Source organism: Cornus florida, unplaced genomic scaffold (genome assembly GCF_030987335.1).
Source record: "Cornus florida cultivar Cherokee Brave unplaced genomic scaffold, ASM3098733v1 CherokeeBrave_3.0.0_Hap2_Chr03, whole genome shotgun sequence".
Taxonomy (NCBI): Eukaryota; Viridiplantae; Streptophyta; class Magnoliopsida; order Cornales; family Cornaceae; genus Cornus; species Cornus florida.
Genome location: NW_026775573.1, coordinates 5,252,799 through 5,271,818, shown reverse-complemented (window position 1 = coordinate 5,271,818; position 19,020 = coordinate 5,252,799). Strand labels below are relative to the sequence as shown.

At 35.6% G+C, this 19,020-nt stretch overlaps 2 protein-coding genes across 3 annotated transcripts; both read right to left on the bottom strand.

Annotated features, from left to right (window-relative positions):
* Positions 1-243: 243 nt before the first annotated feature.
* On the bottom strand, positions 244-2,863 carry LOC132299164 (type III polyketide synthase A-like). The gene is made up of 2 exons (XM_059795642.1): positions 2,107-2,863; positions 244-2,003 (listed from the first exon to the last, which is right to left on the bottom strand). Exons 1-2 carry the CDS (start codon positions 2,306-2,308, stop codon positions 1,027-1,029), a joined length of 1,179 nt encoding a protein of 392 aa, XP_059651625.1. The 5' UTR covers positions 2,309-2,863; the 3' UTR covers positions 244-1,026.
* Positions 2,864-2,994: 131 nt separating this feature from the next.
* On the bottom strand, positions 2,995-16,366 carry LOC132299161 (probable helicase CHR10). 2 transcript variants are annotated; one of them, XM_059795639.1, is made up of 17 exons: positions 16,130-16,366; positions 15,836-15,843; positions 14,805-14,883; positions 14,505-14,665; positions 14,169-14,300; positions 13,461-13,641; positions 11,382-11,517; positions 11,024-11,141; positions 10,479-10,568; positions 10,076-10,183; positions 9,571-9,774; positions 7,831-7,956; positions 7,101-7,759; positions 5,484-5,629; positions 4,545-4,709; positions 3,325-3,439; positions 2,995-3,227 (listed from the first exon to the last, which is right to left on the bottom strand). In XM_059795639.1, exons 1-17 carry the CDS (start codon positions 16,308-16,310, stop codon positions 3,203-3,205), a joined length of 2,634 nt encoding a protein of 877 aa, XP_059651622.1. In that variant the 5' UTR covers positions 16,311-16,366; the 3' UTR covers positions 2,995-3,202. The 2 variants fall into 2 exon arrangements, with proteins under 2 accessions (XP_059651622.1, XP_059651621.1); XM_059795638.1 differs by lacking the exons at positions 15,836-15,843; positions 16,130-16,366 and having other exon boundaries at positions 3,346-3,439; positions 14,805-14,981.
* Between the last annotated feature and the right edge of the window lie 2,654 nt (positions 16,367-19,020).

The window sequence follows — 19,020 nt, the reverse complement described above, 5'->3', positions numbered from 1 at the left end:
AATTTTCGAATGTTGAAATTTGAAAAAACCTTGGAAATTAATTAATGTTGTAAAAGGAGGAATTAATCGGGAATTTTGAAATGCCCTACAATTCAAGCCGAGTCGGTAGGCTCCAATACACACAGGTGGGTGTGTTTGACGTGGCCTTCTCACACTCACTGCGCATTGGGCCATAGGCCTTACACACAGGTGGGTGTGTTTGAGGTGGCCTTCTCACACTCACTGCTCATTGGGCCATAGGCCTTAGCCGCCTTAGTCCATAAAGTGCCAAAGAAAAAAGAAAAAAAAAAGGTAAATTACACCTGACACAAGTCATTTCAGGATTATTGCTTTGACCTCCCTTGAGCTCTGGGTGTATGCTCAACAATCCTCTTTCTATCAAAATTTATAAAAAATATTTATAAAATGATCAAGTTGCCCTTACACTTTTTTTTTTTTATTTACAATATTTTTTTTAGGAGGGGTAACGGTGGTGGAGAGGAGAGAGAAAGTAACAAGAGAGATGAGAAAGAAAATTAATTTCTTTAGATTTTATATTTTTTATTATAAAAATATATTACATATAAAGGTATAATTAACTTTTTATAATCTTAAGGGAAGTCAGAGTAATAAATTTTAACTTTCTACCCATATGAGATTTGTCCAAACATCAAGAAAGGTAAGTGTAATTTACCAAAAAAAAAAAAAAAAAAAAAAAAACCCCTGAACTATTTGATGCTTGTAAGCTTGTCCTCCCATTAATTTCATCACCCATTCACACGTATGAATTATCTTAATGATATAGGTTAAAAGAATAATCAGAAAACATAAATAAAAGGAAAAAAAAAAAAAAAATGGTGTAACTTTTGCATTTCCTTGCTCAAGCTAGTATTTAAATGAAAAATAAAATATAAAAAAAAGGTTAAAACCAGAAACTAGGTATATAATAATGCTTTCTTCATTGCAGAAAAGTTCAAAGCTTTGTCATAGCATAAATTTCTTTAACCCCACTTCTTTCACTAACATCAAATGCAACATTGCTTCAATCTAAATTAGGCTACGAATGAGAATGCCTTCAAAAGTAATCCCAGGTCCAAATGCCAAAGCAAGTCCCCATTCTTCACCTTCACCACCCTCTTTCTTCAACTTCTCCCTCATATATTCCATCACATAGAAGATGGTGTTGCTGCTCACATTCCCAAAGTCCATCAATGCCCTCCTACTGCACTCCAGTTTCTCTGTTTTCAGCTCCAGTTTCTTCTCCAACCGGTTCAGAATCGCCGGTCCACCCGGATGAACCGCCCAAAACATGTCATTGAACTCCTTCAAACCACCCTTTGCCATCAGCTTCTTGCAGAACTCCTCTATGTTGTCCTCGATCTTCTGTGGGAGGTCTCTCCCCAGCTTGAAATTGATACCCTCTTCCGAAATCCGTCCATCGATCACATTCTGTGTCCCGGGGAGGAACTGCTGGACTGCGTAGTTCAGCTCCATGAAGGGCGATTCCGTCCCGGTTATCGGATCAGAGCCAATGATCACAGCACCAGCACCATCACCGAAGAGAGCAGCCCCCACCAGGTCATAAGGCCGGGCATTGTTTGGTGGCCTAAAGCCAAGGATGGTGGTTTCGGAAGTTGTTAGGAGAACCCGGCTTCCCGGGTTGTTCTCAGCTATGTCCTTGGCGACTCTGAGGCCAGTGACACCTCCATAGCAGCCCAGGAAGTAGAGCATTACGCGGCCAACGTCGTTCCTCAGCCCGAGCTGGCTTGCAAGGTAGAGGTCACCGCCAGGCAAGCGGATCTCACTCGAGGAAACGTAGACAATGTGGGTGATGTCTCCTACTGGCCTTCCCCATTCCTTGATGCAAGCTTGGCTTGCTTCCATTGCCATCTCCACCACTGCCGGGTTGGCTATGTCGAGCCTCTGCTTGATCGTTGGCGACCCTTCCGTTGCTAGCTCTGGATACTTGTCCAATATTTCCTTCGACATGACTGTGTACCTTGTCTTCACAGTAGTGGTTTTACCTAGCAAAATACAAAAAAATTGACATATATGGTTAGTCGACTGCACGCGCATAAATAAGTGTAAACTGTCTGCCGTTAAATGATGTGAATATAGTTTTCTTACACAAACGCTCCAATTTCTCCTTAATAGCCAAGTCGTCGCACTTTGTGTCACGAATGTAGCCCTCCACCAAGCATTCCTGGGGAATGAGTTGGCTAGGGAAGGCTTTGCCCATGGCAAGGATTGTGGCCATTCCTGGCGTCGGAAGGCGCTTAGCTACTGAAGGATTGTGCTTAGAGACGCCATTGTTGTTGCTGGTCGACATAGCTTGATTAGCAAGAAGTAATTAAACTTTGGTTTGGTGAACACTTGGCATAGAGCTATCATAGCTCAGATGAATATAAAGGGAAGCTTGGCTCATTCTTGGAGAGAGGTTGGTGTCGAGGGATGAGTAGCATGAAAAGTAAGATATGCGTACTTTATTAGTTCTGGTTTTCTTTTTGGTTCTTGGGGCTGGAAGTGTGAAGGTCTTAAAGAGCAACAATCTTTTCCTTTCTTTAAATGGGTTTCTTAGCTGAGAGAGAGTACCCAATTCCAACTTACCATCCTTTCCTTCCAAACAGTTGGATTTGCCAGGGTACCCAAAGGCCACAAAACAATTGTACATCACTTTTAGGTTGAAGTGTATCTAAATTGCCCTTCATGTCATTATCATGGTCCATCCTATCATTTGATAGTACCTAGGCTGAACTAATTAAGCCTATTTAGAACTAGTGAGACGATATTCTGATTAATTTAATTTACAATTAATTTTCTAAGATAAAATCAGGCTTAATCACACAAATGTGTAACTCCCAGGGAATTTCAATTGCGCCCATATTCATCACTGTAGGAATGTGGTTCGTTCAATAAATTCCTACCTCTCTATCTATCTCGGAAATGTTCGGATTTTTCAAAACTCCATGGACATGTAGAAGAGAACTGCCATCCCCACTCGGACCAAGACACAACTTTCGTACTAACCCATTGGAGAACACATTTTTTAAAAAAATATGTACAAGAAAAAATGCATCCATAGAGAAACTGCTTCAAGACAAGGGAAAAATAAAAATAAATCCTCAAATGGTATACAAAAGCAAGCCAACAACGAAGTCACAACAGTCAGTTTCATAAAAGGACATCAGCACCAAGGATATCTCACAGGAAGATCTGTCCAGCCTCAAGATGAACGTCGGAAATAATAGCTGCAGAATATTATTAGAACTTGTTAGTAAATATTTGAGAGGTGATATTACATGTGCGTTTGGAGAGCGAGAGAGAGAGAGAGAGAGAGAGATGTACACAAAAATCTTGATGCCATACATAGCAGCATACTTGCGTAAAAGACGTTCAACAGTATACCATTCTGAGCGATTTGATCCATCTTGATACCCGATTCGTGGCATGTGGATTGAAGCTATCAAAGATTATGGGGATGAAAGGCGTATAAGATGATTGCAAATGTAGACAAAATTCATGACAAAAAATGGTCTTGTTCATTAAATAATGATCAATGGGAATGTCTCCATAATTCTTCTGTGCAATAATGAAGACCATGCAAATACATAAAATCCTACCTTTCTGTTTCTATATGAATGAAGAGTTCAATTGCATATATTGCATCCGTACAGTAGCATCAGATTAAATATTGAAAGTTGATGCTGAACCATCAAATTACGCAGTAAAAACACATTAAATGGAACTATGATACTAAAAAGAGTAATGCTGCTCAGGCCGAAGAGTTGCAGTGAAATGCCTAACCGAATGGTTTTGATGGGTTATTTATGCAAATTACAAGCAAGTGGAGGGTCTCACTCCCTTATTTCTACCATAGATGACCAATTAAAAGTAGTAGATCTTGCAATTCACTGCAAATACATAGACTCCTACCTTTATGTTTCTATTGCATATATTGCATCCATACATTAGCATCAGATTAAGTATTGAAAGTTGATGCTGAACCGTCAAATTAGGCAGTAAAAACACATTAAATGGAACTATGATACTGAAAAGAGTAATGATGCTTAGGCCGAAGAGTTGCAGTAAATTGCCTAACCGAATGGTTTTGATGGGTTATTTATGCAAATTACAACCAAATGGAGGGTCCCACTCCTTTATTTCTACCATAGATGACCAATTAAAAGCAGTAGGTCTTGCAGTTCACTGCAACTACTCGGTCTAAAAATCATTTTCCTACTGAAAACATAGTGTCACTGTCTCAGAAATCAACACTAGGACCCACAAAACAGTAAAACACAGTAAATTTAGAGAATCTACATTAGCTAACTCGAAAATCTTACATATCAAAATAAGGAAACTAACATAAAAAATGTCTTTTTAGAATAATTGTATAGTGAAAATGCTAGAAACTTATATAGAATTGTCAAATATGGACCAATAGGCCAGTAGCTTAACGGTACCAAGCCCCTACTTCTCAAAGAGAGGTCAGGAGTTCGAGTCTCAGTGGAGGCATGTGTGTGTGAATACCAACTAGGGAAAAAAAAATTGTCAAATATAGATACCAGAATTTTGAGCAGCCGAGAATGATGCTTTCAATATGCAGCGCTCCAAATCAGGAATAGAGATATTGCTGCGAGGGACTTTACGCCTAGGATTGTACGATTGTACAACAGCCAAAGCCACCCACTGACGAGCATTAATATCCTTAATGTGTTCATCAAGGTCCTCTGCATAGCAACAATTGGATTTGAAGGTGACATTCAGGAAAATAAACTAAAGAACTAAAAGTAAATATACACAGCTCTTAAATGCTAAAACAATACCGAAAATAAAACTATTCACAGAACGCAAAGCATTTATTCATCACATTGGCACAACTGTTTGTACTAATTCTTTCAACAGTTACTTCAATTAGCTCACGAGAAAATGAGATACAAGAAAATTAGGTTACATATATAATGGCCTCATAAATGCCCCAAGGGGATAGCCTAGTGTAGGGCTGTCAACTCACACCATGGAGGTTGGGAGTTTGAATTCCCTTGGGGCCACCCCCGATATTGTTCCAGTAATTCCCTGCGCATGAGGGACGAGGGGACTAGATGTGCCCGCTGGTGGATTATGGGGTGCTCTAAGAGGCCCAACACCACCGTGGCCGACAAAATAAATAAATAAATAAATAATGATGATGATGATGATAATGATAATAATAATGGACTCGTGAAAAGGGATGCAAAATTCGCAAATAACTAATGGCATATGAAATTTATATTCTCATCGAGTATTGTCAATTTCTTCACTGGTATCTGTTGGTACCCCAGTTTGCTTGTGGGGTTAAAAGATGAAAGAACCCCTAGTTGTTTGGTAAAAACTAATGGTGTCGGTATTCATGTGTGTGCGCGCGTCACCAATTCTGGAAAAAAGTATAAAAATCTTGAATGTAAAAAAGTAAGAAACAAATTTATTATAAAAAAAAAAAGGTATGGTAAGAAACAGGGGCTAACCATTGATTTCTATAAGATGGAGATCACCCAGATGGAGGTCTCCAAATTCAGATGCTCGTTGATACGCACTAGGAATACTTGCTGAAAGTTTGGCCAATGCATCAAACATACCTCCGTTGCCCCAGTTTCCAGAGTCATCAACACAGCTGCAAAGAAACATGTCGGTAAGAATGAATTTTTAAAAAATAAAAAGTGAAGTGGATGGCTCATCAAAGGAGTAATAAATTTAGTTCAATCAATTACACGGCAGCCAAAGAAACATGGCTCATGGTCTATTCAAATAAATAGGTAGACCGTGGGGAAAATATCCACTAGACAGGGTGACTTGCCAAGGGGAATAAGCAATAATTGTGAAGATGCTATAAAGAAATGCAAATACAATTCTGAATGAAGCCCACAAAAGAAAATGTGGTTCATTAGCAAAATCTTTCCTCTCCATTTCTACAGCAGATAGTCATGATTCATCAAGTACATTATATATTAATAAGACCATATTGACCATCATCGATAACAATTGATATTAGAATTCACAAGATTAGGCACCACCAAACTCGGTTCTCAAATGTGGGAATCAACCCCCTTGATTCCATTTATCTTCTAGAGGGTTTTCCCTCTATAATGTTAAAAACTCATAAAGATAGCATAGAATGTTGCTCATCAAGCCTAGCCACCACACAGCATTCATGATGACAATTAAATAGAAAATTGAGATAGAGGACCAACTACACTAACTAATGAGTCATGTCACTACATACATATTAAACCCTAAAATGATAAGCCTTTACATATACTCGCGAGAGCACACTAATGTGAACTAGGAAAACGAAACCCAACAAATAAGGCTCTCTAATGTTATATCCCAATATGTAATGACTGCATTAAAAAGTAATTAAAAAATTTTGACACTACCAAATGTTGGTCCCACATACGTTGGTTGTTGTCGGGGGAAAACTGGACATAGACCTAACCTTTAACATTACTTTTGCCCAAAGTAGCGGCATTCAGACATGAACAACGTCGTCATGCTACATGATAGACCAAACAATATCACCACTCAACTGATCTCAGCATTCTATAACTGTTAAAGAGCAACACAGTGGCCCTTACAAATAAAAATATAGTTTGGATGGAGATGAACCAAGTACTTGAACAGCATAGAATGATAGCAATGAGGTATAATCTTCATTTATGGTGCATGACAAAATTTTTAATTTCTTCAGCAAAAGCAACCATCAAACTATGGGCCTATGAATATAATTATTTATTTCTATCTTGCAAAGAGACAGATAAACAATCACTGACCAACAGCAAGTAATAAGAATTTATTTCCAGGAATCACAAACATGAAACATTTATTTATTTCCTGTAAAGAGACAACAAAACAAGATTGAGTAATATTCACCAGATGGTCACGTTCAAAAGATCCGAAACAAGAAAAACAAAAGGAAAGCAAATGCACCAATAAAAGAGAGAACAATAAGGCAGGTGTTCCACAAAGGACATATCAGCAAGCATGATTAATAATGGAAAACAGGTCATCTACAACTGTTTCTCCTGAAGTATTACAAGAAAAGTCATGAAAGATGATTCATGTGCATTTTCTTAATGAATATTCACCTGAGTATGACTGTTTGCTCTGATGGACAAACCTTTGATGGACGTGTACAGTCTCCATAAACAAAATGAACAGAACCTGAATCTGACATCGCATCAGTTTCTGCAGGGCATATAGGATCCTGCAGGGATAATGAATGGTATCCAAGAGCTTCCCACTTGGACAACTTTTGTTCCTCTGCCTCTTTCCTTGCAATCTCAGCTTTTAAATGCTTCTCCTTGGGCAAGCTTCTCCTATTTCCCAACTCCACAATAGAATTATCATTAGCCTGTGATGCTTCTTTTATCTTTTCTACCCACAAGAGATATGAAGCTTCATCAAAACCAGGATCAGAAGTGACAGAAGCTGGATCCTTTTCCAAAATATCGTTTCCATTTAATAGGTTCACTGAATGAATCTCAAACATCCTTTCATCCTTGTTTGATTGCTGTTTGTGGCGTAATTCAATTACCTTTTCAGCCATAGCATTCAATTCTGGCATAGTTTGATCTGATTTTTCATTATCTACATCTGTAGGATCAAACATATGTAACCCAAACATGACAGATCGCAAGTCACCAACTTCAGCTCCTGCCATTTCCTTTCCTTCACGGTCCGTAACATCCTCTCCTACGACATTGTGGCTAAGCTGCAACTTCCTCTCTGCTCTGCGCATGATAACCTACTTCAAAATTGAAATCAAACAGTAAACAAGTCAGCTTCAACTCTAAAAACAAATATGTATGATCTCACCTCCTCTATAGTACGTCCGGTGACTAGGTTTATAGACAACACGTGATTTATCTGACCAATCCGATGTGCCCGCTGCAGAGCCTGCTTGTCCACTTGGGGATTCCAATCTTGCTCATAAAATATAACCTACCATAAATTATTATCACCAAGTCATTAGAAATGCACAAGTAACATAGAAGTACACATCTGTTGAAAAAGAAACCAAAAAAGGGTAAAATAAAGAGCACTTATGCTGTACTTGGGAGCAACTTCAAGGGCATCAACTTACCGAGCTTCCTTCTCCTTCTTGGGTAACATAATATGTTCTGAACTCAAAAAACAGGGCTCAAGACTTGGTAGAGGATAAGAGAACTTCATGGGTATCAACTTGGTCTCTTACATTGCAGGTCTATAGAACTTTCCAACCAATGATCTCTTTTGTTGACCTCTAGCAGTGTCAAAGTTTAATATAAAAACAAAAGAAGCAGGAACCACCTGCACTGGGGCATTTGAATCTAAGAAAGATGCATTCAGTTGAAGAATCTTTCACTTTGAAAAGATACCTCAAGTCTCCTGCTAAACAATTTCTAGCCAATAATATCATTCTTCTCTGAAGTTGGTTCTAGCTAGTCATGATGGAAGCCTCTTCAAAGACTTATTTGACAAATAAGTTAACAACTAACTCAATGACACTATATATCCAAAAGGTTTAGCATTGCCTAAACTAACACTTTCTGCTATTGAACTCTATATAGAGCCATGCCTTCTGTGGTCCTATTATCCTATAAAACTAGAGACTATTATTTGACTCTCCTCAGCCGCAATTCATAAACAAACTATTAATGTTTAAAAAAAAATTAAAATCTTATTTTACAAAAAGAACAATATTGGCTACAAAAGAGGATTGTGGTTTCTTACATAGCAGCTTAGAGCCGAGAAATCTACTGACAAAAGATTTTATAATTCTTAATCTGCGCTTTTGCTAAATTGATGGTTGAAATAGAGGGGATGAACTTGATGTGGTCATGACAACGAGACGCATAGAGAATTCGGGATAGAGAAGAGAAAAATTGACCGGGCTAAACACTTTTTATCACAATTCTAAGAAAATATACATGTAAAATTATAATTAAAAAAAAAAAAAAAGGATCAGTGGGGGCAACAGCCCCCCACAGGACTATATGTGCCTCTGCCACTAGTTTGATACACTTTAACACTCTTGATGATTTTTAAAAAAATAATTCATTGACACTGTGGGTATCAAAATTTCTAGTGGTTTTTAAGTTGATGCCAGTTGAAATCTATTGATGGTGCACTAGCTATTATACATAATAAAGAACTCTTAGAACCAAATAATTATGGTTATATATTTTGATCTCTAAAAGCATAAGTCAGTTTCAAAATAGAGTTATGTGACCTTCATGTTTGCATTTTATTAACCTCCTTTTAAGGCTTTATCTTTTCATTATATTACCAATATACTTATGGTTCTACATTATTCTCCACCAAAACTCCAAAAGATGATCTGCATTCTTGGTAGTTCGAATTGCACTGGATACTTACAAACTATTTTTTATATCACCTCTTAACTAAGTGTATCTTCAGACTTTTACCTTGAAAATTAAAAAGTTAAGCTCCTATGAAATACAAACACTATGAATAAGTTCCGCATGAACCATAAAAACCAGAAACACACATTTCAAAGCCATTTGAGGTAAAATTTATAAAAGAAATAGTTGGTTGGATTTCCATAGTACTCACTGTATCAGCAGCCACGAGATTCAAGCCAACTCCCCCAGCTCTTGTAGAAATCATAAAGACAAATGCTTCATTCTGATCAGCTTGAAGATATGAATTCCCCTTTACTGGTTGTCGGCTAAAACTTCTTATTGCAGCAAAGCGTTCCTCAGCACGAATTGATCCATCAAGACGCTCATAAGAATATTTCCTTAATTCCAGAAAATCCTACATGGCATAAAATTATATAACTTTATGATATTATAAGCTCAAGCGACCTACTACTTGATGCAATGATAATAGTGCAGACTCTGAAGAATAAAAACTTGAGTACAAGTCTTAGGACGGCCACTTTATAAAAATATGTCAAAGGTCAGGTCTGTATCCAAATCATCACAACACCCTGATAAGCAACGGCCAACTCTAGGTAATGGCCAATAATTTAGATGTTCACGCATGTATAATCAGTCACAGAGATATAAAGCTTCTACCTTAAATTGGAAAATGAAAAAGAAAAACAAAAGAAAACCTGTAAGATGTCAAGTGTATTGGTCATCTGAGCAAACAAAAGAACACGATTTCCAGAATCATGTAGCTTCTGAAGTAGTTGGTCCAAGATTATAAGTTTGCCACTAGCCTGAACAGAAATCACAAATGAACAGGAGAGAATGTCATATGATTGCCAGAAACTTGATGCAACAACAAAACACACAATCAGATGGTAAGAAGACTAAGACACGCAACACAAAGGTTTGATTATGTAGGCAACTGGAGCATAACCAGGCAAAAATGTTATATTCCTTCTTTTTCTTCTTCTGAGTGGTGAAGATGTTGATGAATCTTGAACCACATATTTGGTTCATAGGTAGTTTTAACTCCCTATTTGTAGAAATTCTGTTATTATTTAAATATGCACAAAATAGGTGGGCTACCTGAACCAGGTGTTCCCCTTCTTCGTATGGTTCAGGCTCGATACCAGGGAAAAGATAAGGATGACTACATGTTTTCCGTAGCTGTATTACCTGGAAAAAAAATAAAATAAAAAGAGAGAAAAAAAATTTGTTAATTAAAATTTTAATCAGCGATCACATACTTGAGAAAGATGAGTTTCTACTTCCGTTTGTGTTGATCTAATTTCTACTTATTTTCCAGAATAGAACTTAAAATACGTTTCATCAAAAGCAAAGAGAGAAGGGATCATAAAAGCGAAAGAGCAAAGAATCAATCGCAATCCCTCCAAAAGTATCAAGAGATGGGATGAGTCTAACAACTCAAGAAATTCCTGGGGTAGGGAAAGTGGGAGATACATTAAGGAGAATTTGGACATGGATGACTTGAGATGAGGAGTAGGCTTATGGTGCATGCTCATAAAAAAATAAATTACTTTCTTAAACAATTGGGAGTCAAGTCTGCAGTATGATAGTAGATGAGTTACACCCATAAAGGAATATGCTAGTGTGAAAAGATATCAACATACAATATTTTGTAAGGATTGATGACTAGAAGCTCCGGAAGATAATGCGAGAAGCTTAGGAAGCTCCTTTCTCAATATTGACATATACACCTTCTTTTGCAGGGCCACCAAGGGTGCCATCCTATCATAAAAAAATAAAAAAATAATTATAAGCATCTCAGCATCACTCCATGTGAACAAACAAGACAACTTTTGTAAGAGATGTTTGCAAGAAAGCTTTAAATTACATGTTAAAAAAATAAGCAAGCTCCAACTCTGTTGATTTGAGGAATTGTGAGAGGTTATATATTCAACTTTTTTCAAATGGAATGATAGCCAGAAAAAGATAAAAGATAAAACGTAACCAGGGTAAAGAACGAACACAGTGATTTCAGTAAGAGGCGGCAGCATAAGAGTTCCAGACTTGATGAGCGTAGATTTCGTTCTTCTAAGCATAAATGCTCCCAATATATACTTTAAAATTTTAAATTGTTCCTTCACTTTTGCTGCATTGTGAACTGCTAACAAAAGGTCACTTTAGTTTAATAATTTCCCAAAAAGAAGTTCCAATTATCAGAAGAATGCTAACTGAGTGAGATGGAAACTAACCCAATAACATTAAAATAAATGCAAGCAATTTAATAATCCAAGAACCAATCAGATGATGTGCATAGTAACATCAAGCTAGAAATAGACAGAACCCAGGCAGAAGATATATGACACAAATACACACAAACACACACACACACACATCTATTTTGACAAAATCATCTTCTTTCACTACAAACACCAGCAGTAACATTTCAATCCAAATCCCATTGAGCTGGAGATCTGGAATGCACAAATCTTAACATTGCAATTGTTTTGCATTAAAAGGTAGTCAACTCTTAGCAGGCTACAAGTAAGAGATAAAGTTCAGAAATAGTGAACCAAGACAGTAAAATTTTAGAGGAAGGAGAAGTAAACCTGAAGCGACTGCCTTAACAACCATCTTACTAATCATAATCAGACCCTTATCCTGACAGCCTTGGTACATTAATTTGAATCATTTCTATCTGACATATCTTCGAACATTATCGTCTTCTCTCTACAATTTTGAACCATTATCATATACAAAGATGGTGCCAACAACTGTATTTTTGCCCAGAACTAAACCAAGTCAAGCAATGGTCCTCAATTTTCCCAGTCTAATACTGTAATGCAGCAAACATCAGCTCTGATGAACCAAAATGAGTGTTATACTAAACCAAATGCCGCATCAAGGTCCTCAGTACCAAATGCACTTAAAAGTTTCAAGCTGATTTTTTTTTTTTTTTTTTTAATGGAGGACTGTAATATATTCCAGAGTGAAAACCAATTAGTAGTACACAAAATTAACTCCTAAATTCCATGTGTGTAATTAGAGCAAATATCATCTCTGCAAGAACTGAATTTATAGAAAACAAAAGGGCTTACATAGCATTTTATACGTGATATTTAGTCCCACTGCTTAAAGCCTATAAAATGGAAAAGAAAATTAATAAGAGTAACCTAATAACTCGTGGTAAGAAATAGAAAAGGTTAAGAAGAAACTTTTAGTGCAGTGGCAATGATACAAGAACACTCGGCCAATGGAGCTTTAAATGAAAGAGTACTACAACTAAAATGAAGGACTCAATCACATACTAAGATTATTTTATTTAAGCTTTAAGCAAAGACATATTCTTTACGCCGTCATGCTTATAATAAAATTGAGTTTGTCTACAATCCACCAAAAACATACAACACCATCAATAAAAGATCAAAAGATAATGCGTGCATGACAAAGTGAATCTTCAAAAATTATGCCCGATTGTCAGATGCGCTTGTATTATGTTTGCTCAGGTATGGTCCTATGGATTTAGGACTTTGCAACAACTTTCAGCTAGGACACCAAGGGGCTCCCTTGGCAGGTGTGGTGGTAGCACTCCACACCAGAATTAATATTGGGATCTTTTTTTCCAATCCGACCAAATTCAGTGAGTATAAATAGCCCTTAAAGTAGTTTTATAGTGTTAAGAAACGTAAGGTTTCGAACTTTCATAGTGAGAGCTCAGAAGGTGTGGATTTCTTGTAAACCAAATTTGTAGTGAATTTGACCTCCCTTCCTCCATGTTCTTATTGCGTTATTGTATCTTCCCCATAATTTTCTATTATTGATCCTGTATTTGTACACAACAAACTGTAAGAATGAGCACAATTTTCAGCTTTTAATTTGATAAACGAGCATCAACATAGAAAAATAACAGACCTCAAATGAAAACTTTTACCACAAGTTGCAAGTATATATATACACACAAATTGAACAACTAGCTATTCCGGTAATGCTTGAAGGAAGAGGTAAGGAAAGATAAAGAGCAATAATAGAGCATCTGAAATCTAGAATTTTGAACGTAAGAGAGTTCTGCTCACACTATGGATCCATGACAAGTAAAAAATTAACCTGGTAAAGAGTTTCCGGCATCCTTAAATTTGGAAAGGAATTGCTCCAATGTCCCAAAAATTGAAGGCATACAAAAATGCATCAAAGCCCAGAGTTCAGTAAGGTTGTTCTGAATAGGGGTGCCAGTCATCAATAACCGTCTTGGCATAACAAAGCGCTCTCTAAGGACATTATACAATACCTGTTAATCTTTTAGTAATTAGGAAACTGTAGTGAAAGCAAACAAGGAAACTAATTTAGCTAAAGCATAATTCACCTCTTCAGGTTTAGCCTATTTTTTATCAGTATAGCACTTCAAAGGATCATTAAAAAAAAAAAAAAAAAAAAAAAAAAAAAAAGAAGAAGAAAGAAAGAAAGAAGAAGAAGAATAAATTGTAGCTGGTAGTTTAAGCCAACATATCTGAAACATGTAAACATTATTACGCATCGAAGGGAGACAAAACTTTATATTTATTTTTCTCTGGTAGACAAATTACCAATATATATGTGTGCTGATTCTCCTAAATAATAGAATCATAACCACATTCTTAGCATAATTCATTGAAATCCAATTATTTTTAAAAAATACCAGGAAAACCAAAATGTAAGAAGTTCTGTAAGCATTTAGTGAGTTGTTTTTCTCAATTACCACCATGCAGCAAATCAGCAAACAGGTTGCTAGTATAGAAATAAGAGATAATGAACATATTAGAGGGGCTTATCACATACGCTGGAAGGATTTTTGAGTCTTTGAGCTTCATCTATAATTGCAAAATGCCATGGAATTTGAGAGAGAAAATCCTGATCCATCAATGCTATGTCATACGTAGTTAATAGCACATCAAAAGGTAATGATGATACCTGCAAACGCATAAAACATAATTAACCATCAACATATACATATAGACCGATAGCAGACACTGAGATAGCAAATCAAACCCTATGGTAGTCCTAGAGGGTTTGATGAAATCACAAATTTGAAGGGCACAAAACTAAGACCAGTAAAAACAATTTAAATAACATTCTATCTTGCAATGAAATACATCAACAGCATCCAAAACGTACATCAGATTGTAAGGACTGCTCTTTTACGTGCTCAGACATTTTTCTGCGTAAGTCACGCCTGAGTTCTTTCTCGCCAACATAACGAAGGACTCTTAATTTTGGAGTGAAGTTGGCTACCTCTGACACCCAACCATCAGTCACACTAAGAGGACATAAAACCACTGCATGTAATTTAACAAATCTAAGAGCACAATATTGATGCCAAAAGAAGGGGACGAAAAAAATAATAATAATAAAAAAAAAACCATCATTTACACTTCAAGCTTGACATAATAGATTAAAAAAGGCTTTGTTACTTACAAAATGGCCCGGGTGTCATCTGACAAACCTTCAAATAGCTCAAGAAAGAGATAGCCTGCAGTGTCTTCCCCAGTCCCATCTGCCAATAAACCATATCATTTACAACCACAATGAACGTGAGCTCCGGTGCATTGCAAACAAGCATTTCTTTGACACTTATTAGCACCACTGTAAGCTCCGGATTTACATTTTTGGCTTATGGGCTATTGCAGCAAAGCTTTACTAGGGTGAGATTTGCACAAGTTTTCTGCTTCGTGAGTAAGCTTAAGAAGAATATAATATTGGGAACACCACAGAAAAGCCGTGTTAAATAGGGTCTTACACATATATCCTAAGCAAGCATCAACCATTCTACCCCTTGGGTTAATTTACGAGTATGAAATATTAATTGCAGGTTTTTCAATATCATAAAAAGGATTAATATGGACAGCAAATGAAACAAACATCTATCCCGGAAATTCCAGCTGAACATACTAAAGCAACCTAACTGAAAAATACACTAAAAGCAAGGAGCAACTGTCAGAACAAACAATTCAATAAGGAAAACATAAACTTGACAATCTGTATTTGAAATAAACACCTAGGAGGGAGAACCTATTCTTTTTAAATGCTGACAAGAATCCTTGTTGAACTCTATCCACTTGAGTAGCCCAAAAAACCAATCAATTTTCGTACCATTACTCATTCAATAATAATTTTATTTAATAACACAGCTGGAAGTTATACTAAATTAACGACCCATTCAATTCTTCTCTGCAGTGACGCTTAGATAATAATGACTTCTTTTGGTGGTCAAACAACAGGTGACTGGATTTGAACCCTGGTGAAAGTGGAGAGTAATGGCCCCAACTCATCATTAGGCCAGGAGACCAGTTATTAAATAATAATATAAATCAATATACAGCTTCAGCACATTAAAATTGAACCATCAGTAATTGGGTTTACCTCATTAACCCAACAGGTGAGAAAAATTCTTACACTGTGCGAATCCAATCAAGTTCAGAAATTCACAGTTCGTAAAGAAATCATACCTCATCTCCTACAAATACAGTCAAACAGTACAATCACCATGGATATTCTCATATTATAGACTTGTATACAAATAATAACCATACTGCTCAAAATTTTAAACGATGCTCAGTTTGGTTTCAGAGAAAAATGAAGAGCCAAAAGAAAATAAACCACCAATTCACTAAACCTATTTTGCAAAATTTGTTCGTTTAGCTATATTGGGTTTTTCAGAAACCAATTTTACTTTTCATTTCCAATGATTTCTCGGTAACCAAACAGATTGTAAAGAAAATGATGTTCCAGAGAGACCTTACCGAGGATGACGTTGACGCCGAGATTGTATCTCCGTATGAGCCAAGAGACTCCTTCGACTTGGTGGGGTTTAAGTGTCGCAGTGACCCCGAAATCGGCACAGTTGACCGGCACGTCGCCGGCGCGTGAATCGCCGGCGAAGACGTACTTCGCCGCCGCGATAAGTCTCTGCTCGTAGTTCATGTTGAGTGAAAGATACAGAGTAGGCGGGAAAGACCTGGGTTCCTTGTGTGAAAGAGAGAAATGGTTTTGATTAAATGACTATAATAGCCTCGATCGGGTTATGAATTTAGGGAAGATGCTACTGTTTTGAAGAGACAACGACTGGAACACCAGGAGGGTACTCTGGTGTTTTTGGTGCTAATTTTAAATTATTTTGTATACCACGTGGCGTCTGACTAGGCTACAATAAGGTGACCGACATTTTGATTGCTGTGACATGATTTAATGAATTTAATTGAATATGGGCAAATATATAATAAAAAATATTAAATTCATAGGAAGTTATTTTTTGAATTTGTAATAAAAGATCTTACCTACCGAAAGAAAGAAAAAAGAGAATTTGTAATAAAAGTTTAAACATGATTTTGAAGTACAAAATTAGTTTACAAGATTACACCACCACTCAAATTCCACACACAGTCTAGGTTTCATATGAATAATTTTAACATATATTTGTTTTTAATATCTCGGGCTAAATCTCGTATACATATCATTTTGTTTTGTGAAAATTATTAAATGGTTCTAAACTTATATGTCATTTATTGATGGATCCCGAATCATATAATAATTTCTCTTTATTTTGGACATTATTAATGGATTGACCAATTTGATCATGAGTAATTTTTACTCCCACGACTTACCTTATAATGTTAAGGTAATATTATTCAAATTGAAACTATAGAAATGAATTTAATACATATTTATGTTTGAGGAGGAACATTAGCACAATGGTAAAATTATGTTGGCATGAAGGTTTTGAGATGGGTGGATGTAAGGATGTATACATTTATCCCCCTTTTTCACACTAAAATGCTTTGCATCAATTAATTGACTTCTTTCTTTTATGTAAGTGCAGGAATGTAATATGGGGTTTGGGACTCCAAATAAATTTTCTAACACACTATTTTTAAAATCTAACTATTAAAAGAAGTGAAATATAGAGTGTTTTTTTTCTTTTTCTTTTTTTTCCTACGTGTGTTCTTACACATTTTCAGACAACTATGATTATGAAGGGTTTGTTTGGCAACTTTGCCTTTATTTTTTCCACTTGAAAGAGAAACAACGTTTTGTGATATTGAATGTGTTCAATAGTGATTAAAAGTATATTTGGTAACATAAAATTTACAAATTAATAAAATAAAATAACTAATTAAGAGACTATCTTCGCACTCCACTTACCTTTTTTATTTTAAAAAAAAAAAAAAAAAAACCCCTAAACTAATTAATGCATCATGGCTTTATTTCATAATGTCATTACTAGCTTTTTTATAACTTCAACTTTTTTTACTATTTTTTTTCTTGTGCTATACTCTTCAGTCTTTTAAAATTGGTGTTTTCAATTATAACATTTTTTTAAAATTGGTGTTTTCAATTATGACATTTAAAAATAATAATAATAATAATACAATTCAAATCAGAACAAAAATTACAAAACACGAATTTCGCTTTTGTATAAAGTGAACAATTCGTAACAAAACAAATAATAATAATAAATAAATAAATACATAAATCGGTCAGAAAGAGCCAAAGTATCAGCTCCTCTCTCCCCCATTATAAAAAAGCATCCCCCCGCCCTCAATTTCATATGTTGTCACACATTCATGCAAAAAAAAACTCTGACAAGACACTTGTCACCAAACAATGTCCTCAACTCAACCTTCGACCTAACCTAAACCATGGTCCTACAATCACCAACCCCACTGTGGTCGGTCAACCTAACTTTTTTTTTTTGTTTTTTTTGGAACTTTCATGAATTTAGCCAGAAGTAGCCATTAGCATTTTTCTAATGCTAATGTGTTTTGATGTAATTTTTTTTTCAGGTAAAATATTATTTTATTTTTATTTTATTAATATTTAATAAAGATTTACATTGAGATTGAGTTTGAGTTCATCGAACGGAGCATGTAAAATAAATTATCAAAAATTTATGAATAAATTTTTTTTGTTAAATTTTTATTTTATTTTTTTTTGTAAATATTTTACGACGGCTAAATACCAAAAAATAAAAAAATATATTTCAAAAAATATATTTTACATACAAACAAACGGAGGCTAAATGTATCAATGTCTTCATTGTATGTGTTGCAAGTTTGTGATATATAACTTTTGAAAAAAAATATATACGTGATATAAGGTCTAATAAATTTTTTTTTTTTTTTTTTCTCACCCTTCAATATTCACATTAAACCGGACATACGACTTTAAGTACATCTCTATAAAATTCTTTACGAAATTGTGCAAAATTCACGTATTCAACTCGTGGGCTGTTAAAAAATTTTAATTCGATAAAGAGAGTAGTGGCATGGGAATATATATATATATATATATATATACACACTAGTATATATAAGTGTCCTTCCCTTTAAATATTAGTACTTGAATTGTTTTGAATGGTGCACTAGGGCGTTAGTTTGGAGGATGACCTGAGCAGATTCCTCTATTGACGGCCAAACTAGATTCGCGGTCCCCTTGTTGTCATCATGCGAAGCGTATCACACCAACAATGCTCTCTGGTATCAAAGTGCTCATCATTTGTTTTTTTAGTGCATTTGGTTTAATAATATTATTTTTCTACACCGTCAAATTGCTCTTGGATTATGCATAAATTACAAAATAACCATTCTCCATTTTTTTTTTTTTTTTTTTTTTTAAGGATTAGGATTGTATAAGA

Coding starts and splice junctions, on each gene's coding strand:
- LOC132299164 (XM_059795642.1), bottom strand. CDS start 2,308: ATGTCGACCAGCAACAACAATGGCGTCTCTAAGCACAATCCTTCAGTA. Junction 2,004..2,106: donor GGAGAAATTGGAGCGTTTGT/GTAAGAAAACTA, acceptor GTATTTTGCTAG/GTAAAACCACTACTGTGAAG.
- LOC132299161 (XM_059795639.1), bottom strand. CDS start 16,310: ATGAACTACGAGCAGAGACTTATCGCGGCGGCGAAGTACGTCTTCGCC. Junction 11,142..11,381: donor CCTCTTACTGAAATCACTGT/GTTCGTTCTTTA, acceptor TTTTTATGATAG/GATGGCACCCTTGGTGGCCC. Junction 10,569..11,023: donor ATCAATCCTTACAAAATATT/GTATGTTGATAT, acceptor TTTTTTTTCCAG/GTAATACAGCTACGGAAAAC.